Source organism: Catharus ustulatus, chromosome 6, assembly GCF_009819885.2.
Source record: "Catharus ustulatus isolate bCatUst1 chromosome 6, bCatUst1.pri.v2, whole genome shotgun sequence".
NCBI classification, from domain to species: Eukaryota; Metazoa; Chordata; class Aves; order Passeriformes; family Turdidae; genus Catharus; species Catharus ustulatus.
This window is the reverse complement of record NC_046226.1, coordinates 63,158,514-63,178,442: the sequence shown is the minus strand read 5'-3', so window position 1 is coordinate 63,178,442 and position 19,929 is coordinate 63,158,514. Positions and strand designations below refer to the sequence as shown.

The 19,929-nt window shown below is 42.5% G+C and overlaps 2 protein-coding genes across 10 annotated transcripts in view; both read left to right on the top strand.

Annotated features, from left to right (window-relative positions):
* BBOX1 (gamma-butyrobetaine hydroxylase 1) overlaps positions 1-19,929 on the top strand; it is a 51,124-nt gene that overhangs the window by 5,808 nt on the left and 25,387 nt on the right. Inside the window, exon 1 of one of the 9 annotated variants that reach the window (XM_033062065.2) lies at positions 13,245-13,587. The exons of 7 other annotated variants lie outside the window; for them this stretch is intronic. The gene's annotated coding sequence lies outside the window, so the exon portion shown is untranslated. Of the gene's footprint in view, positions 1-13,244; positions 13,588-18,896; positions 18,921-19,929 lie in introns of those variants that run through there. One more of the 9 variants, XM_033062064.1, reaches the window with a different exon arrangement.
* Positions 217-5,177, top strand: FIBIN (fin bud initiation factor homolog). The gene has a single exon (XM_033062066.1). The coding sequence runs from the start codon at positions 430-432 to the stop codon at positions 1,051-1,053; it is 624 nt and encodes a 207-aa protein (XP_032917957.1). The 5' UTR covers positions 217-429; the 3' UTR covers positions 1,054-5,177.

Genomic DNA, 19,929 nt, shown 5'->3' with positions numbered 1-19,929 from the left:
GAGAAGTCCCTCTGTCCCAGGCCCTGCTTTTGAGCTGCGTTACACAGCAGGCTGCTAGCAAAACAGCAATTTCTAACGGGAAGAAGAGCAGAGCTGAGTAACTGCAGGTTTAGGGGATTTTCTTTCTGACAGCCCGGCGGGGGCGATGCGGGGGCGGTGCTCCGAGGCCCTGTGGCCGGTGCCCGGAGCGGGGCGCGGCCCGGCCCGGCCCGGCCCTGCCCGGCATGGCGCGGCGCGGGGGCCGCTTCCCTCTCGGGGCTGACGGCTTTTAAGGGCGGCGTGGCGCAGCCAGCTCCAGAGCGCCGCCAGCTCTGCGGCCGTGCTGCTGGAGTCGGCCCGGATTCCTCGCATTGGAGCCCAGGACGGCAGCTGCGGCATCGGGGAGACCCATGCGGCACGGGCGGCCCTAGGCTGCCCGTGGGCCGCACCATGCCGGTCCCTCTACGCTTGGTGTGCCTGTTCGGGCTCTGCAGCCTCTGCCGCGGGTACTTCGAGGGGCCGCTGTACCCTGAAATGTCCAACGGGAGCCTGCACCACTACTTCGTCCCCGATGGGGACTACGAGGAGAATGACGACCCCGAGCGGTGCCAGCTGCTGTTCCGGGTGAGCGAGCAGCGGCGGTGCGGCGCGGCGGCGGCAGGCGGCGGGCTCAGCCTGCGAGAGGAGCTGACGGTGCTGGGGAGGCAGGTGGAGGACGCGGGCCGGGTGCTGGAAGGCATCGGCAGGAGCATCTCCTACGACCTGGATGGGGAGGAGAGCTACGGTGCCTACCTGCGTCGAGAGTCCGCCCAGATCAGCGACGCGTACTCCAGCTCGGACCGCTCGCTGAGCGAGCTGGAGGGCAAATTTCGTCAGGGGCAGGAGCAGGGCGGCCGGGAGGAGTCCCGCCTAGGCGACAGCTTCCTGGGGCTGCTGCTTCACGCCCGCACCCTGCTCCGCGAGACCCGCCACGTCTCCAGCGGGCTGCGCGACAAGTACGACCTGCTCGCCCTCACGGTCCGCAGCCACGGCGCCCGCCTCAGCCGCCTCAAGAATGATTATCTCCGCGCCTGAGGGGACTCCCCTGCCCGGCCCAGCTGAACCGGGACCCTCGCCGCCTTCACGAGACACCCAGCCCTACCGCCGGTCTCCCGGAAGGCACAGCCCTCACTCTCCGTGGAAGGAGCACCTCCTTGGACAAACCCTAGATTAAGTTGGAAAAATACCTCCGAGATCATCAAGTCCTACCTTTGACTGAATACCACCACGCCTACTAAACGATATTGAGAAGTGCCACATTAACTCATTTTTAAACACTTCCAGGGATAGTAACTCAAACAAAATACATTCTTCTTAATGGAAAAACCTTATTTATTTTACCTTCTAAACAAATAGCACAATTCTATAAATCAGGAGGTTCGAGGTATGTTTAAGTTAATATCCCATATTCAAAAATCTACCCTCTGTTATATCATTCATCTTTGGTTGCAAAATGAAGCAAGTTTTCTCATCTCTGATTCCCCGTTTGTTTTTGTATCACCCGTTCTGTTGTGGTTCACCTGCCATAAGTGTAGTTGAAGCTCCTTCCAGACACCTATGTAGCAAATACTTAAATTGCTTTTGTTGTTAGTCCTTCAGGGTGAAACTTCTGGCTCTCTATTAACTTCCTTTCTAATGATATGTATTACATGCTCGTTAAACGTTGTTCTACTACATAAAGCTGTGATTTTCATTTGTGTTTGGAAAGATGGGAACTATTCTGGCAGGATTTGTGCTTCCAGGCTTGCTTATCTGTGACTCTAAGCTATCAAACCCTAAAAAGCAGCCAAAAAGGTTTATGTCAGATCCTGAGCATGCTAGTGGAGATTTTTATAGAAAAATAGAATGAACCCTAGTGGTGACTGGAGTTTCGGATCTCAGATTTGTGAGCCAGGAGCCTGTTTCTAAAGTAGACAAAAAGGTTTTGTCTGTGCAAGCGCATTGACTTTCCTTGTTGGTGGCTTTGTACTTTTGCTAGCTAAATTATTCTTTTGCTAGCTAAGTTGTTAATAAAACTTTGTGGTCCTAGACAATAGCAAAAGTGGCTGATGGGAAGGAGAGTGGGGTTTATTTGGGTTTTTAGACTTATTGCTATTTAACTGGCAATTTGGGCTTTAGGTTACCGATACTGCAGGCATACCTGTTTGAATGAAGAGTTTATAGGTTGTTGTAATAAATATTTGAAAACAATGTTAAAGTACATTTTTGTTATTAGTTTCCAAGACACCCTTGATTTTAAAACATTCAGTTGAAATGTGTCCTTTCAGCAAAAATGTGAAAGTTTGTAGCCCCTGCCAAGTGAAAAAACTTGCTTTTAGTAAAAACAAATAAAATTTACAGATTCATGAGGTAAGCAAGTTTCATTAAAAGCATAACACAAAAGGGCTTGTAGGGCAGACTTCTTTGAGTTTTTAAGCCTTTTTAAGCACTCATGGAAGTGAAACTGATGTACTTTTGAGGTCTGTTCTTGTTAACCCTGCTCCCATTTAGTTATATTTCAGTCTGCAAACCATTCAGTGGATAAGTTACTCAGCAGTGGATCAACATAAGTCTGCTTGGACTAGGGTGCTGAAGGCACCAGGAAAGTCTCATGAAGGTAGATGCTTACAGAACCAGACAGCTCATTTTGCTGAAGGCAATGAAGTGTAGCCAAACTAGCAAGATACTTTAGATGTCACTTTGCATTTTTAAGTCCTCAATATCTTTGCTAAGAAAAAAAAGGAAACATTTTATTGATTGACTCTGGTGGAACCACTCAGTGTTACTTTTCTGTTCTTGAGTTAGAAAATATACGTCAAGTTCTAGCTCTTAAAAATTAATTTATTTGTGGCACTTTCCTTGCCTCTAGGGACAGATGGCACAACACAAGAGTGAACTGAGTCACTGAATCTTGTGTGCTCACTATCTTAGCAAAACATAATAGCAATTCTGGGCTGGACCAAGCTCCAGAAGTGCCTGGGACCAGTCTCCCCTGAAGATATCATGCAGTTCCATTTGTGTCCAGAGGCTTCTTAAAGAAAGCTTCAGTCTCTGTTTACCCACTTTGAGTCATTTGCTATAATATGAATTGTAAACATTAGTAAATAAACAAAAATGGCATGACCATGCTATTTTTTTAGGTATATCAGAACAGTATTCAAATCCTAATAGAAAAATAGTAGTAGTAGTAGTAGTAATGTAAAACACAGCTTCCTGAACATACTTTAAGCAGCGTGATGATTCTATTTGCAGTAGCAAATGTTTGGTCAAGCTGAAACTATTCCAATGTATACAGCATACCAAAAGAGTAAGTGTTTGCAGAATATTTACTTTTCAAAGCAGGAGATGTGTGGGTATTTACAGAATACCTCATTCCACTCAATGCCCTGTAAATTGTCATCTAGTGAAACAAGACTGTGATACTTTACAATCCACAGCAATGTATCATATGATAAATATGAATTCTTGATGCTTTATGTTTCAGTAAAATATAAAACTATTTTTATATTTGAAATATGACATCATTCTTATTTTGTTTAAGTAGCATTAATTTTGGAAGGCTTTAAATGGTCCTTTCATGGAGAAAATGAAGATATCTCAGTCTGGTTTATGTGTAAGTGCACACATTTAATAAAAATGGTCAATCTTATGTGGATTTGATGAAACCAATGCAAAAATATTTTAGGACATTTAAATCTACTGGAGTTTGATTTACATAATTTTGGCTAACCTAATCAAATGCTTATGTTAAATGAATAATTTTTGAGTCAGAGCTGATACATTAAATGGTTTTTATAGAGCTGCCTGCAAGAACTGAGTGCTTAGTGGTATTTAGCAGTTTAAAGTTCTAAATTCAATTTTTTTCCTTTAAAAACTGTGAAAACTATATTGCAATACTCTTTGCAATCTTATAAATGTCCTGCTTTTGCTTTTTATCTGATAAAACTTATATGTTTGGAAAGTATGAAGATGCCCTGGATCTGGATCTTCATACAGCCTATTTTAAATAGTAAAAGCCCTTTTATCATTGAAAATTTCTAATTATTTTTAAGCAGAGAGCTTTAAGGAGATTATTGTAGCAGCAATCATCCCATTATGTCCTTCTGTTATGTTAAAATATTGCATTGGTACTAGATTATTTTTTCTTTTTCAGAATGCAGAAGTTTGTGCTAAAATTGAGTGGATAGTGATTTTTTTTTGTTGTTGTTTTCTGATGATTTTCAAAACGTATTATTTCTGAATTTATTAAAGAGCTGATGGTACTGAAGAGCAAAAGACTATTTTGTGAAAAAAAGAAAACATGCTGCAGCTGGAACAGTCACAGAGAGCTTACTTAAGTTTTCTCATCAAGAGGAACAGATTGCCCAGAGAAGGTGTGGATGCTTCATCTTTGAAAGTTTTCAAGGCCAGGCTAGATGGAGCTCTGAGCAACCTGGTCTAGTGGAGGGTATCTCTACCCATGGCAGGTGAATTGGAATGATATTATCTTTATGGTTCCTTCCAATTCAAAGCATTCCATGACTAGAGTCAAAGCAAGGCACTAAGGGACTCATCTCCACTTTTCTCCAGGTAGCTCACTTTTGAAGGCAGTGCTCTGATGTGGTCATTCTCACATCCACTGATACACAGAACAGAAGAAGCTGAGAGCATGCACAAAGCTATTAACAGAAGCTTGAGATAGAAAAGTGTACTTTCCTTGTGCCAAGTTAATGGCTGAGAATTCAGAGGGGAGTGTGCAAACCGGATTTCAAAACTGCAGTTTCCGGTTCCAAATGTTGACTTACCCAGGACCATCCTCACAGAGAAGTCAAGTGAATCTTTCAAAACTTTGGTGAACCTTTAAAAAACTCTCTGTGTGCCAAGCTGGGGTGTATGAATTGACTGAAGCTGAATTGTTGCTCCTATAGGTTGTCATGTACTCAGATGCAGTTTGGCAAGACATAAACCTCATAAGCAAAAAATATACCTGGTTTAGTCACTAGAAACAACCTTGTGAGCTACAGAGCTCTGGTTGTAATCTTGTCTAGGAAATGTGTATTTTGTGGTGAAATTCTATTGGATGTGTCTATTACTGTAGGTGTAGCTGTTTATTTAGTTGGTCTTCATGTTGCTTTACCAGTTTCTTGCTCGTGCTTCTTGAATATCAACTTTGTGATGATTAAAGAAGTTTTCAACTTACACTGAAGTGTTGTGAGTGAAGTGCATTTCAGACACTATTCCTGAAGTAAGCCTGTGGATTCAAAGTCTGTAATTTTTCTTTTAAAACTTATTTTTACTTGCAGTTCATTGGGGAATTTGTTTTTTATTACCTAAAATTTTTTCTGGTGAGCCATTAGCACAAAATCGTTCAATTTGTGCATCTGGATTTCATTCCTATAATATGTGATACTGGCAAAAAAACCTGACTGTGCTACATGCTTCTTTAAAAAGCTGTTATGAATCTATGTGTTCATATGAACATATGTGTAAAAAAAGACTAAAACTACCTGTTTTATTTTCTTCATTGAATTGTCATCCTGCCTACAAAATCAATTTATAACTCAAAAAGGCAGAATTTAATGACTACTTCTGTAATAAGGAAAACATATGGTCTGCATAACCATTATATTTTTAATGATGTGGCTTGGACAGAGACATTCATGTCTATGTAGAGTCATTCCTCCTTGAAAACTACCTTATCTTGGGAGGGTACTGCTGGCAGTCTCCAACATACCATTAACATTCTTTCATAAGAAAATACAATGCCAAGAGTATCGTATTTTCTCAGATGACAACCTTCCTTAGAGTGTGTATACTCCTTGTAAGAACTTAGAAACCATCTGTATAGCAGTCCTTGTTTATGTCTAAACTTTCCTTTTTTGGGCAGGGAGGAGGAGGAACATTATTAGAGAAGGTTGATTCATTATCCAGTGAAGTGGATAATGTGAATATTGTGAAAGTACAATGACCAAAAAAGCTATGTACTTGCATTTTCCATACATTCTCCACTCTGCAAATTTTTCCCTGTGACAGGAGTTACCAACATAGAGTAGTTTTAGTGTTATAACAGAGATTTACTGTTATTAATACTAATAGTTTGGTGTTATATATTTGGTATGTAGTGTAAATACTATTATTTATACTAAAAATTTGGACACACTCCAAACTGCAAGATGGTTTTATCTGTCTACTTGTTATCTCTTCTCAAAAATAATATGACTATGATTTTCAGTTTAGTGTTGGGTTTTAATCCAGAGAAATTATTCAGTGGACTTTTAGTTTCTCAGCTGAATTTATCTAAGACTATGTTACGCCTTTTTTGGGGTAAGGATAAAGAATAATTTCCTTTACACTTTCTGTGTGAACAGCTTCTTGGTTAATGAAGAGCCATCAATTTTTCTTAGTAGCAGGCTTTGTCCTTTTTAATTAATGATTTTTTTTTCTAATTTAATGTAGTCCCTCTGAGATTTGTGTTAAAGTAATGCACTTTTTACTCAGGATTTGAACAGAGGTACAACAAAATGAAAGCTAATTCATAACAATCTGCATATAAATTAGGATGCTATCAGATTTGGGACTTTAAATGACATCTCATGTGCTCTCTAATTTCAGAACAGTAACCCTAGAAAAAAGAGTGAATGAACAAGAGGTAAACTTCACTTAATTTTTTTTGCCCTTATATGAGTGCAGAGGAATTACAGTAATTTCACGATTACAAGCTGCACTGAGTATAAGCCACATCTCCGGGTGTTGGCAAACATTTCGTTCTTTGTCCATACACAAGCCGCACCCAATTATAAGCTGCTCTGTTGTTCACAGCGAGGACCCGTGTGCAACAAAGTTGCCAAATAGTAACAGAATCGCGGGATGGCAGAGTTTACTGGCTCAGCTCCGGCCATGAGGACTCGGGGCTGCCGACAGGGCCAGGTGGCCCAGCTCGGTGCTGCCGCTCGGCGGGGCCGCTCGAGGCCAGCCACTGCTGGGCTCGCTCGCCCTGGCCTGGCGCTGCGCCGTGGTGGCAGGGGGGCATGGAGCCTGCCAGCACCCGCGGCAATGGTGGGAGGTGGGGGTGGAGCCCGCTGGCACCCACGGCGGTGGCAGGTGGGGACAGGAGTCCCCTGCCTCCCCCCGAGCCGCGGGGCCAGCAGGAGGGAGTCCCTGCCTCCCCCCGAGACGCGGGGCCAGCAGGAGGGAGCTCCCCTGCCTCCCTCCCTCCCCATGCTGGCTGCACGGAGCCCGCCTCCACCTGTAGTGCAACAGAGTAACCAATTTCTAACATTCGCGCAATGCCGGGTTTTACTGGCAGGTTACTTGACTTGGCACCTCGGTTTGTACTTCCAGGGTTGGAAATGTCAGAAAATTATTCACATATCACTGTAATCTGACCAAGTACATCGGGAATGAACTGAAGTTTACTGTGTGCTCATTTACCCTACAAACTAATTTTCAGCCAGGTCCAATTTTCATTTCTAACGCTTTAATTCTTTGTCAAATAGGTTTTTCAAAAAGTCAGGCATCCTCTTGTGCTGCTTATATATTGATTTGTAGCACCTATCCAAATCACTTTTCCATTGTGTCTAATTCTGCAACCACATGCAGGCTGCATGGTATTTATTCACTGACTTTAACAGTAATTCCTCTACATTTCTAAGCTACCTTTCGGTCTGCCCCATTCCCATGCACATATACTTCAGGTCTTCTCTAAGCTGCTGCTTTTATCTCCCTTAGCATGTGTGCAGAGCTCCAGCTCACAGAACCAGGAAAATATTGTTTATTGTTGGTTATGTCTGACTCCACTGGCAATACTGGTCTAGGTTGTAGTCTTTTACTGTCATATCAGGGTAGCAAGCAGAGTTTACTTCCGAAGATGTTTGCTCTTTATATGTTACCCTGTGACTTAAAATTTTGCAATGCCTGTTACCTAATTGCTGCCAAACTGGTATTTATGTGGCAATAACCTTCTGCAAAGTCATACGGAGACCTGTGGCATAACCCCCCACGGTACATCCCTGTATAAATGATGGTGTGAGAGTAAAGCCCAAAGAGAATTAGTGAACTGATCTTGCAGTGCAGGAGTAAGCAAAATGTTGAGACAGTAAAAAGAGACATAAATATGTTGTAGGTCAAGATTTTCATTATATATTCTGGTACGTCTCTTTTAAAATTCTTTCTTTTACAGAAACACAACAAATACAAGCAGAACATTAATGATTTAGATTTTGCTGTTATGTCATCTTAAAGGCAGTTAGGTTTTACTTCCACTTGGATAGGATCTTTTTCCACTTGTTTATTGTAGAACACTCTTTGTAAAAATAGAGATCCAGCCTTGCAAACACTTTGGAGCACTCCTATTACCCAATGAGACTTCTTACACCCTCATACTTATAATACTTCAGTATGTTCCCTTTTTGACTGGGGCAAAAAGAAATCTCGTTATATCTCGTAAAACTTTAGGAAGAAAAGTCCAAACTAAATTACTTTTGATTCTTTTTTCCAGCTTGACCAGAATTTATATGTATGCTTTATATATATATGTATATATATACATATATATTTATATATATGTAGCTTATGTTAATAACAGATTTCACTCATTAAAAGCCTATAATTATATTATTTAGACACTTGAACCAAATTGGTTCATTTTTTCTCCGTTTAATAAAAACAAAACAAATTATAAATGCATATAATATAAAATATTTTCTTTCACCCACTATGTACTTAAAAGAAAAAAAAGAAGAAATAGTAATTAAGAAACATAGTGTTAAGGTACTACGTTGCAAAGTCATCAACATAAGTCAGGAAGGTGAAATGTGGATTCTCAAGCAATAATCTACATTCAGCATAGGCAAAATATTCATCCTACTCTTTTCTAGGGATTACCACTTGGAGACTAATGACTGAGTCAAAGAATAAGGTAGGTACTTCATATAAAATACCTGCAGGAAAATAATTCTCTTTATTGTCTTTAGATAAAGACAACAAAGAGTTACAAAACCTCTGGAATAAATAAATAAAACCATTTATAAACAATATTTATGAAAGGAACCTAATTATCTGCCAGACATCCAGTCTATCAAACATTTAAAATAATCTAGAATATTCAAGCTCCTGTTTCAAATAATGTATTTAAATGGGGAGGCAGGAGGTACATAGTACAGTAATTTCACAACTATAAGGCACACCCTTTTGACTAAAATTTTACCCCAAACCCAGAAGTGCGCCTTATAGTCTGGTGCGCCTTATATGATCTACAAAGTTGCGACATCTGCCACCCTGGAAGTGAGAGCCACGAGGAGGGGCGGTGCCGCGGGAGCGCCGAGTAGCGATGGGGGGGCAGCTGCGGGCAGCCCCAGGCACAGGGAGCAGCCGGGCAGGAAGGCAGAGGGCGGCCCCAGGCACTGGGAGCAGTGCGGGCAGGAAGGCAGGGGGTGGCAGCAGGCGGCCCCGGGCACTGGAAGCAGCACGGGCAGGGAGGCGTTACTACTTCGTTACTTTGTTGTACGCGGCAGCCTGAGCCGAGGGGCCACAGCCAATAGGGGCTGGTGGGGCTGCGGCCAGCAGGGCCGCAACCATAAGGGCCTGACGGGGCCGCAGTGCTGGGGGCAGCGGGGCCGCAGGGCTGTGGCCAGCGGGGCCACAGCTGATAGGGACCGGCGGGACCACAGCCCGATAGGGGCCAGCGGGGCCACAGCTGATAGGGGCCGGCGGGGCCCCACTGCTGGGGGCAGCAGCACCACAGCTGATAGGGGCAGGCGCGGCCAGCGGGGCTGCGGCCAGCACGGGCCAGCGGGACCGCAGTACTGGGGGCAGCGGGGCCACACCTGATAGGGGCAGGCGGGGCCGCGGTGCACCAAGCCGAGCGAGGGACAGGCGGCAGGGCGGCTGGGCTGCCAAGCCGAGCAAGGGACAGGAGGCAGGACAGTGGCGCCGCCGAGCTGAGTGAGGGGCGGGCGGCAGGACTGCTCCGCGGAACCGCGAGGGGGAACAGCGTGGTGCCACAATGGAGCCGTGAGGCGGAATGGCACGGCAGGAGAACCGATCCGAGCGAGGAACGGGCAGCATGGCAGCGGCGCTGCCGAGCCGAGCAAGAGACAGGTGGCATGGCAGGAGCGCCGAGCCGAGTGAAGGATGGGCAGCATAGCGGCAGTGCCAGTCCAGTGAGGGACAGGCGACATGGGAGGAGCGCCGAGCGGAGCGAGGGAATGGCACCGTGGCAGCACAGAGCCGCAAGGGGGAGGTGGCCCCGCGGCTGCACTGAGCCGCGCCAGCCGGCACTGGGGGCGGGCGGGAATGCTGGGGCCCACTGCACAGGGAGGGCGCCTGGGGCTGCCTTTGAAAACCTATGCCGATCTGTGAAAATTGTTTCCAAATTGAGCCCCTGCCAGTAAACTCCATGATCGCGGGTTTCCATTACTAATTCGTTACTTTGCTGCACGCGGCACGGATCTTTGCGGCATAAAAAAAGGTGCGCCTTATAGACGGGTGTACCTTATCTGATCTACAAAGTTGCGAAATGTACCAGCTCCCGGGCAGTGCGCCTTATAGTCCGGTGCGCGTTATGGTTGTGAAATTACTGTAATTCTTACAAAGAATTATTTAACAAAACAGAAGAAAGTCATGAAAACCAAAAATGTATGTATTCCACAGAGAAAACCAAAGAAAGAAACAAGGCAAGAATATGAAAGCAAGCTGAAAAAATGGCTTTGGGGCCTAATTTGGAAGCAATTAATTACTACCACTCTTTCTCTTAAAAGGTAATGCAACCAACTCCATACATTACTAGAACTGTCTTGGCATGTGAGGGTTGTTTTTTATTGAAGATGTTAAATTATAATTACCAACACAAATACTTCCTTTCCTATTAGTTGCAATCTTTTAACTGCCAAGATATTTCTGAAGAGTCATTGAATATTTTCACTTTTTCCATGCATTTGTTCCCATCCAACTAGCCAACTTTCCATCTCTGAATGTTTTACTGTCTTTGAAAAATGCTAATTAGGCAAAATGTATGTTAAGGTTTTCCTTTTATTGGTTACACTGAAGCACCACAACTTTTCTGGATGCTTTGCAGACCACAATATGGCCACTGAGTGTCTCATGGAGCAGGTGCCCCTTGTACAGCTGAGAAAAGCTTTCCATGTGGAGACAAATAAAGGTTTTCCTTTTTCGTTCCCTCTTCTTTCATGAAAGTTGTGCCACCAGTTCATGCATACTGAAGAGGGTGGGGATTGTACTCCAATAAAAGCTAAAAATGTGAAGACGAACATGGGCCACCCCAGCTGAAAACGAAGTAGGTGCAATGTTCTGCCATTGCCCTCAACTACAGAAGTCATATTTCTCTCTGTTAGAATCTCCCTCCCTTCAACCACAAGAAACACACTGATCAAATAAATGTCATTAATATTTTTGCGTATATATCAGGCATGAAACAATGAGGGTATATTAGTGTTGTTTTAAAATTTGTTCCCAAGAAGCTCACTTGCCTGAAGCTTACTGCTCAGAAGACTTGTTTTTTAGCAGTAAAATCATCTCATGGAGTCATAGAATCAATTAGATTGGAAAAGACCTCTACCATCACTGAGTCAACTGTTAACCCAACACTGCTCAGTCATCCCCTAAGCTGTGTCCCTAAGCCAGATCTATATATGGTTTTTAAATATTGCCAGAGCTGGTGATTCCACTACTTCTCTTAGCATCCTTAGTCAATACTTGACTACATTTTTGGTGAAAAAAGGTTTTCATAATATCCAATCTAAACCTCCCCTAGCAGAATTTGAAGCCATTTTCTCTTGTCCTATTGCTTATAATATGGGAAACGAGACTGACCCTCAGCTAACTACAATCTCTTTCAGGTACTTTTAGAGAGTGAGACCGTCCCTCCCAGGTCTCCTGTTCTCCAGGCTGAGCCCCCTCCAGCTCCCTCCCTGATTGTCATCAGAGTTGTTCTTCAGACCCTCCACTAGCTCCATTCCCTTCTCTGGACATGCTTGAGCACCTCAATGTCTTTCATGTTATGAGAGACCCCAAACTAAACACAGGATTGGTGGTGTGGCCTCACCAGTGCAAAGTCTGGGGGGATGATCACTGCCCTGCTCCTGCTGGTCTAATACAAATCTGTCCCATTAATCTGGAGGGTGCAGAAAATAAGTGACTCCATCTGAATAAACAGGGATTTTTGTGCCACAGCACAGGCTCTATTTGACCATAGGCCTATTCAATCTTGTTGATAAAAGGCCATTTCTCTTTGGTGATGTTTACTGTAGATTACATCTGGTATTTAAAACCCCCAGTTGTTTTTTCCTTTCCACACACTACCACCACCACTACTCTCTTTCCGTCCGAGGAGCCTGAAGTTTTTGGGAAAGGTTTGTTACACACGAGAGAAGAAGCCACAGGAAATGAGCAGTTTTCTACCCTTCATTCCCAAATCCAGGCCTAATGCCTTCTAAAATCCATCTGTAACTGCAAAGTCAGCATGGCGATAATGAGGATAACAAAGACTTATTCTCCCGTGTGTTTCTCAGGTAATAAATGATGCATAAAAGATCCCCCTTAACTCAAAAAAGGGACAAATTCCCAGGGGAGCAGGCCTGGGCTGGCACAGCATGTACGAGGCATATTGACTGCTTTACTGGTGAAGTAGCAGCATCAGACAAGTGTTTTCCTGCAGACACTGTCACGCTGGAATACAAGGTGATGTAATCTAACCTTGCAGCCAAAGGCACTAGACGTGCTGTATTTAGGCAAGGGTAATGCCAGGGGTGGTTTCAACCAGAAAACAGCAAACTTTCTAACACAATTTGAAGCATTAGAAAGCAGGCATTCTTTATTCTCAGTGTGCTGTACACACTCAGAGGGTATCTCCCTAATCATCTATGTCATGAAACTATACAAGTTATTTATTCCATCATGATCATATACATTCATTACAATGTACTTCCTAGCTAATACACAAACACCACTTTTCCTAGAACTAATTTGCATGCATCCACCTCTTCCTGGGAGTCCTTTTGTGGTCCTACAGGGTCGTCTAAGGGGTCTCGGGTGGTCATACACACTGAGTGACCCCAGTGTTGCAGATGACTTTACCTTGAACTTGTCTTGTTGCTTCTTGTTACATGGCTTTTCCACAAAAGCTACTGTGTTCCTTATTATCTGCTTATCTACTGATTCCAGTTATGTTTAGCATCCTTTGTGTCTACTTTTACATTATTGTATCTATTTTGCTAGTTAGTCTTTAAGTTCTATTTAGCAACTTCAAAGGCAACTGAAAATATTGTCTGTCTGAAAACTGTCTATTGTCTGTCATGCTGTCAAGTCCCCCATTTTCTTGAGACATGTCTCTTTTAGGCAAGTCTCAATGCTTCATTTTCCAGCACAAAATGCTACAGCTACAACATTGAATCATAATTCAAGCAGGTACACACATTGCAATGATTACAATTACTGCCATAAATACATTTTGTAGCACTCTCCAATTTGGTAGCCATAAAGCAAGCCAATCCCACCAAGAAGTGGGACTCTTCGTGGTACTCTTTATTCTGCTCTTCAGCTGCTCTTCCTGTTGAGGTGATTCCTGACTGTTGGACTTCAAACCCATCATTTGATGTAAGTGCAACACTCCTGTCCTATAATGACACATATTCCTTCTTGGCTAGCAAGCAGATAATCTAACCATGCAGTTCTGTAGAGCCACCATTTGTATTTGTTGTAGCTCATAAGGATGTGCTATTTAATACTTAAATAGTATCATTTGCCACTTCTAATAATCTATTTAACTTGTTTATATAAACTCACAGGACAAGGCACATGGGGCATAGCGTGAACCATAATTTTTTGCTTTCTGAAATCAAGGGAGTGTATTGCAGATCATCCTGCATTCCCTGGATGGAAAATGTTCTCTTGGCCCTAACTCTTTCTGTGGATTTTGCTGAAGTACCCTAAGAGGAACAGGAACAGGGAACAGGAACCAAACCATCCTGTAAGAGGCATCCATTTATAGGCATTGTTTTTGCATACCCAATAGGTCCTGATACCATCTGATTTCCTATTTTGCACTATCATGCTACTGATGGAGTTAGAGCTTCTATATCTGATTCTTTTGTGTCCTCACTGCCATTAGACCAGGGACAGAGAGACTAGATGTTGTCTTGCATGGTGCCACTGAGAAAGAGAGGACTATGTGCCTGACAATCACCGGGCACACAGGTCCCTCTGGGAAGCTCGAGCACTGTAGTACAAGTAGTGACAAATTTAGTTGTGAAATGCTTTATTGAAATAGACCAGTGAAGACATGTTGGGTGGCCTCTGCAGAACTCAATCCACTTACCACTCCACTCATGCAAATCAGAAAAAATCCTCCTGAAAGGAGAAGCTTCTGGTCTGATGCTGTGTGTATGGGACACAAACTAGGCTTGCGGATCTATTCAGTTTGTGTATCTAAGTAAAAAACATATAGAAGGCATTTTGTAGCAAATATTTTTAGTCACTCTGAACTGAGTTTTCATTTTAACAGTGATGCTATGATATGAATAACTCAAGGAAAATAGCAAACAGCCTTTTTGTTGTTACAGGATTTCTCTTGGCAGGTGAGTAAACAAAAGTAATGCTTTACAGTAAAGACAGAAACAGAAGTCTAATGCAAATACTACAGTGTATTTAAATGGTAAATGCTTAACTTTACCACAAGGGAAATCTTTTTGCTATAGTAATTTTTATGCTTCCTCTTGCATAACCATCAAACTGAATAATACTGAAACTTGAGTGTCCAATTCTCTCCTAATTAACAGCAGTGGTAGGCAGTTGCAAAATTCATTCACTTCAATAAGTAGACATAAATGAAAGACCTGAATATGTTTGGAGCCATGAACCAGATAGATTCACATATTTTAAAAGCCACCTATATTGCAAAGCCACATATATTGCAAAGCATCCAGAAGAATTACTTCTTCTCCTGAAGTTGTCGAATGGTCCTGTTGCAGCCTGTGAAGGAGATCTTTCTCTCTCTGTGGGATGCAGTGGCTCTTTCAGATTCTGGCTCTTAGGACTGAAAATATTTCAATAGAGTAGCGTATGACTAACCATAGGTTTGTCTGATGACACCAAAAACTACAGTCTTGCGGAACAGCAACATCGCTGACAGCAGTCCAGGCTTTTTCTGTGTTGCAGTAAAGTCTACGGCTGGTACCCTTTGTGGTTCTCCCAGCAGTTTAGTGTTTAGTGAATTGTACATAGCTAAATGTGTCAGTAAATAAAGGCGTCAGTGAATCATAAAATTAATGCCATGAAAAGTAGTCTTGCTGAAGTGTAACATGGCATAACATCCATGTTGTTACTGAGTCACTGAGACTCTTTCTCTACTCAGTGGAGAGGAAAAAGAATTCAGTTTGTCTCCTCCTAAAGTAGGTTTCTCAAAAGGCTGGCTGAACTGTAATCCAAATATGCCTGTTATTTAGGAGCGTTGAGGCTGGTCTATCTGATGTTTGGGTGTATGTCAGGATGGTACATGTCTGAAGTTAGATGAGTTGAACACAGCTGTAAAAGCCTCTTTCATCCAAGCAAAGGTGAAGATTTCCTTTGGCTTACAGCCTTTCTCACAGTAACTTAAGTTACATGTATCTCACCTCAGCAGCTCACACATGTTTTATTATATGGTTTATTTTTTTGAATCTGGAAGATGCCTGTGAGGATTGTTTGAGTTTGTTTATTTTAGGTTAACGTTTTGTTCCAAAGTGTTTATGAAACCTGCTGTCACAGATTTAGAAGATATTCTGCTTGTGTTGCATTCCACTGCAGGGAACTGCAAGGCGTTCTTTTAAAACAGATGATCTAGCATTAAATTAATTCAAATGATAACACATTCTATCTGAGAACTACTAATTGTTAATGAAAAAAAAGTTTCCCTTCAAAAGAGGGCTAGAAAAGGAGGAAGGAAAATGGAAAAGGATAGGTAGGGGGAGAGAGAGGGGAGACAGAGAGAAAAAGAGGGCGTTACCGCTAGAGGGTCACCGAGTGCTGTCATAGCAGCAGAGGGTGTGTGTGCATGACTGTGTTGGCTTTGTACTGGGGTAATTTAGGAAGAGAGTACACACACATATTTACAGAGGCTTTTTTTAATGAGAACTTTTTCTGTGAGGTGATGGGACTAAATGGACTGACTGAAGTGTGTCTAGATGTAATTGTTAAGAAATGTGAGAAGTGGAAGAGAAAAGAAAGTGGTCTGAAAGTTATTCTGAATTTCTTTTTCTCTGTGTTATTAATAAAGTTTTTCTTTTTATCCTTTTAAGTTTTAAACCTACCTTGTTTATGCTCCTAATCCAATCTCATAACAAAAATTAGGTATATTAAAATTAGCAAACCTAAACTGAACTAAAACAACAACTTGTCAGGGAGCCTGCATGGCTCTTGGGGAAGCTCCACAGGCACAGCTCCCGCAGGGACGGGTGGCCGGACACGAGGTGAGTGGGGATGGGCAGGAGGTGCAGGACCCCAGACAGGATGGCAGCAATGGGCTGGATCAGAGTGATGTCTGAAAGATAGTCAGGAAATAAATCCCCACAGTCCAATATCTATAGAGCAGGTATTTGTTTATTGCACTGCTGGTGGTGAGGGGGATTTCTTTGCCTAACTCACCCACCTTTGTCAAGTGCTGTGGTGTATTTATACAATAAGTATTGCTTAGTGTTACTGTGTCAATAAGACATCATCATATATGTGCAGCAACTAATTTACGTAGTAAAATGGTCATTAGTTCTTTTTGCGGGTCATTGGGGATTTTGATAGAGGCTTCCAAGATCATCTTTGCATCTGAACTTTTCAACTTTGTCTTTGGAGCATGCATAGGTACGGTGTTCCTTGGTCTGTCTGGTCCTAACCAGCCTAAATTCTTTGTTTTGTGGCTAATTAGCTTTACATTTGCCAATTTCTCATTAATACTATACTTATCTATCACTAAAGCTATCTATCTTTATCACCAGGCGAGTTTTTTTCTTGTTTTTTCTATTCAGCATTAAGCAGCTAGTGAACCATATACTAGCCATTACATTGTATAGAAAGTTATTTATATCAGGTTATATAGGTATAAAAAGCTATGATTCATGTTATACTGATATCAGTTATACAGATATGTCAGGTTATATAGATATCTTATAACTCAAGTTATAGAAGCACCTTGTAACTTTGACCTAAGTTATATAGGTATCAGGAGGCAGCCAGAGGGTTGGATGCAGGTGGCTCAGGCAGGAACACAGGGATGAAGTGGGCAGGGCATCTGTCATGGACACAGGGAGGCAGGACGGGTGGTTGATGGGATGGGTAGGGCAGAACTCAGGATACACACAAGGCCGAGAGGTCAGCCAGTGTCCAACGAGAGCAAAGGAACATATGTGAGGATAAGCTAGGGCCAGCAAGGGCAGAAGAGCCAAAAGGCAGACTGGGGCCAGGGCAAGAAACAAAAAACAGGCTAGGGGCAGGGCTAGAAGCAGACCTCACGTGTCTAGAGCCAAAGCTAAAAACACAAGACTCAAAGGCCCCCACACTCAAAAAGCCTCAACTCAAAAAAGCCCCAAGAAGCCAAGATTCAAAAAGCCAAAGTGAAAAAACCCCCAGAGCTTCTGACGCGGTTACTTTTATGCCCCCTGGCTCCTTCCAAAGTCCACCTGCTGGCAGGACTATTAGCCAAGTCAACATTCCGCTGCGGTCCATTGGTGGAGACCTTTTGCTATCTCTTTGGAGAGCCTCTCTGGAGGGTACAGTGCCCTTGGTGTTCTCCTGCTGACTGCCTGTCCCATGTGAGACATGAAATGGTTGCCAGGTGAAGTCTCACCAAAAACAAGGCTTTCTCCCATCTTACCTGAGTTGCCTCCTGCAAGTGGCACGTCTCTGACAATCAGCATTGAGACAAATCAAATTGAAATTGGCTGTTCACAGCTTGATGCATTTTTTTGTGACCAAGTTACCTATTACCAGATGAACAAATACCAGTTAAGTGACATTTGTGATAGAAAGAATATATACTCACCTCAGTGCCATAAAAAGATGTGATTTTCTATTACCACTAGTGTATTTGTAGTCTCTTAGAAGCAAGTTTAGATTTCTTAATTGAATGGTAAAATAGGAGAGGTCTAGAAACCCTTTAAATCTGGCAAGCTTCAGATAGGGCTTCAGATTTAGTGATTAATCTTTCATTTGAGACATTCAAAAAATAAAGTATTAATATATTTTCCAGTCTCTTGTTTTGACATTTTGAAGAAAAGTATTTATAGAATATTCATATACAAAATCCAGGTAGTTATAACCACCATGCTTAAGTTAAACACTAAGCATATGGATAATACTAAAATTATTAGGCAATCCACTTACATAAGTGGACTACTGCATAGATGAATGTAATGAATGTATGAAATACATTGTGGAGAAACTTTGACATTAAATACTTACAGGTTGTCTTGGACTACAATACAGGATGTGATCAAAAGTATCTATTCTATCACCATCTGATGAGACCAGGTGGGGCAGTGATCCTTATCTCCATGGAGATATTCTGTTAAGGGGCCATCCATTGAAACCAGGTGGGGCATTGTTCTTTATCCTTTCACAACCCATCCTTCCTCCAGGGAGGTATCTTCTACTAATGGCCCATTGAGTCCCACTGCATGACTGGTAAAGTTACTTCATCCCATTGGGAGATGCTCCAGCCAGGGGGAAGAGCCAAGTCTTTCTTACCAAGATAAAAACTGAGATTTTGGGACACTAAGGCAGCCCTTTTTCCATCTGGACTCCAGAGGAAAACCGGACTTCTCCACATCATCACTGGACCTCTGGAGGGAAACTGCGCCTTGTACAGGACCACTGCTTCAATTGAACCACATCTATCACTGCAAGGGGACTGCAACCACCATTTAATGGGACTGCTACCAACACCCTGCCTGACGGAGTGTCAGGTTGTATTCTGACTTTGTCAGTGTTTGGGATTTGTGCTTTGTAGTACTGTATTTCTATTTTAATTTTCTTAGTAATTCCTAATTCCCATATCTTTGCCTGAGAGCCCCTTGATTTCAAAATTCAAATAATTTGGAGGGAGAGGGTTTACATTCTCCATTCTAAAGACAGGCTTCTGCCTTTCTCAGCAGACACCTGTTCTCCAAACTAGGACAGGGGTTTAATATGTATATCCAGACCTTTGGATTTCTCCTGCTTCCCCCATTTAGTAAGCTGGAGGAGCTTCCTGGCCTTAAAATTCTAAAGCAAACTCTGGTTCTCATGGTCTTGTCCTAAGCAGATACCTACAGGAGTACCTACTATATTTAATACACAGAGAAAAGCATCCCTGTCCCCAAAGAAACTGGGTGGTAGGTTCTGGGAAGAGTGCTTTGTTCTAGAATTCCTTACACATTGAAAGATAAGTGGAATAATTTGATCCAACCATTTCTGATCGCCAGATGCCGCAATGCGACTCATTAACATCATTTAAACTGTTAACCTTGAACAGGGAATTATCCTGAAACAAGCAGAGATGTAGCAAAAGTTTGTAGTGTGTTGAAATGATTTTTTTTTTAAACCCTAAAGCATAACACAGCTTTTCAGCCATACATAATAAAATTTTGTCTAAGAAAACTTAGGAGAACACTGCAGCCAGCCTTGCAATATAAATATTTTTACAGTTGAAAGGACAATTGCAGTATGGTAGAAATGTGCGCGCGCACACACACACACACACACACACACACACACACACACACACATATATTTATTTTTATACACATTCATATAAAATAAAATATATTAAATCTGAATATAAACACAGTTTTGGATAAAAGATGTTTTAGTCTGTATTGTATGCACTAAACTGGCTGTACTGCATTGCAAGTGAGGATTAGTAAATGACTGGGTTCCAATGGACTACTTAAACACAAGAAAGAAAAGGAAAACAGTATTCTACTTTGCTATATT

Excerpts from the sequence above, each read along its gene's own strand:
- FIBIN (XM_033062066.1), top strand. The coding sequence starts at position 430 with ATGCCGGTCCCTCTACGCTTGGTGTGCCTGTTCGGGCTCTGCAGCCTC.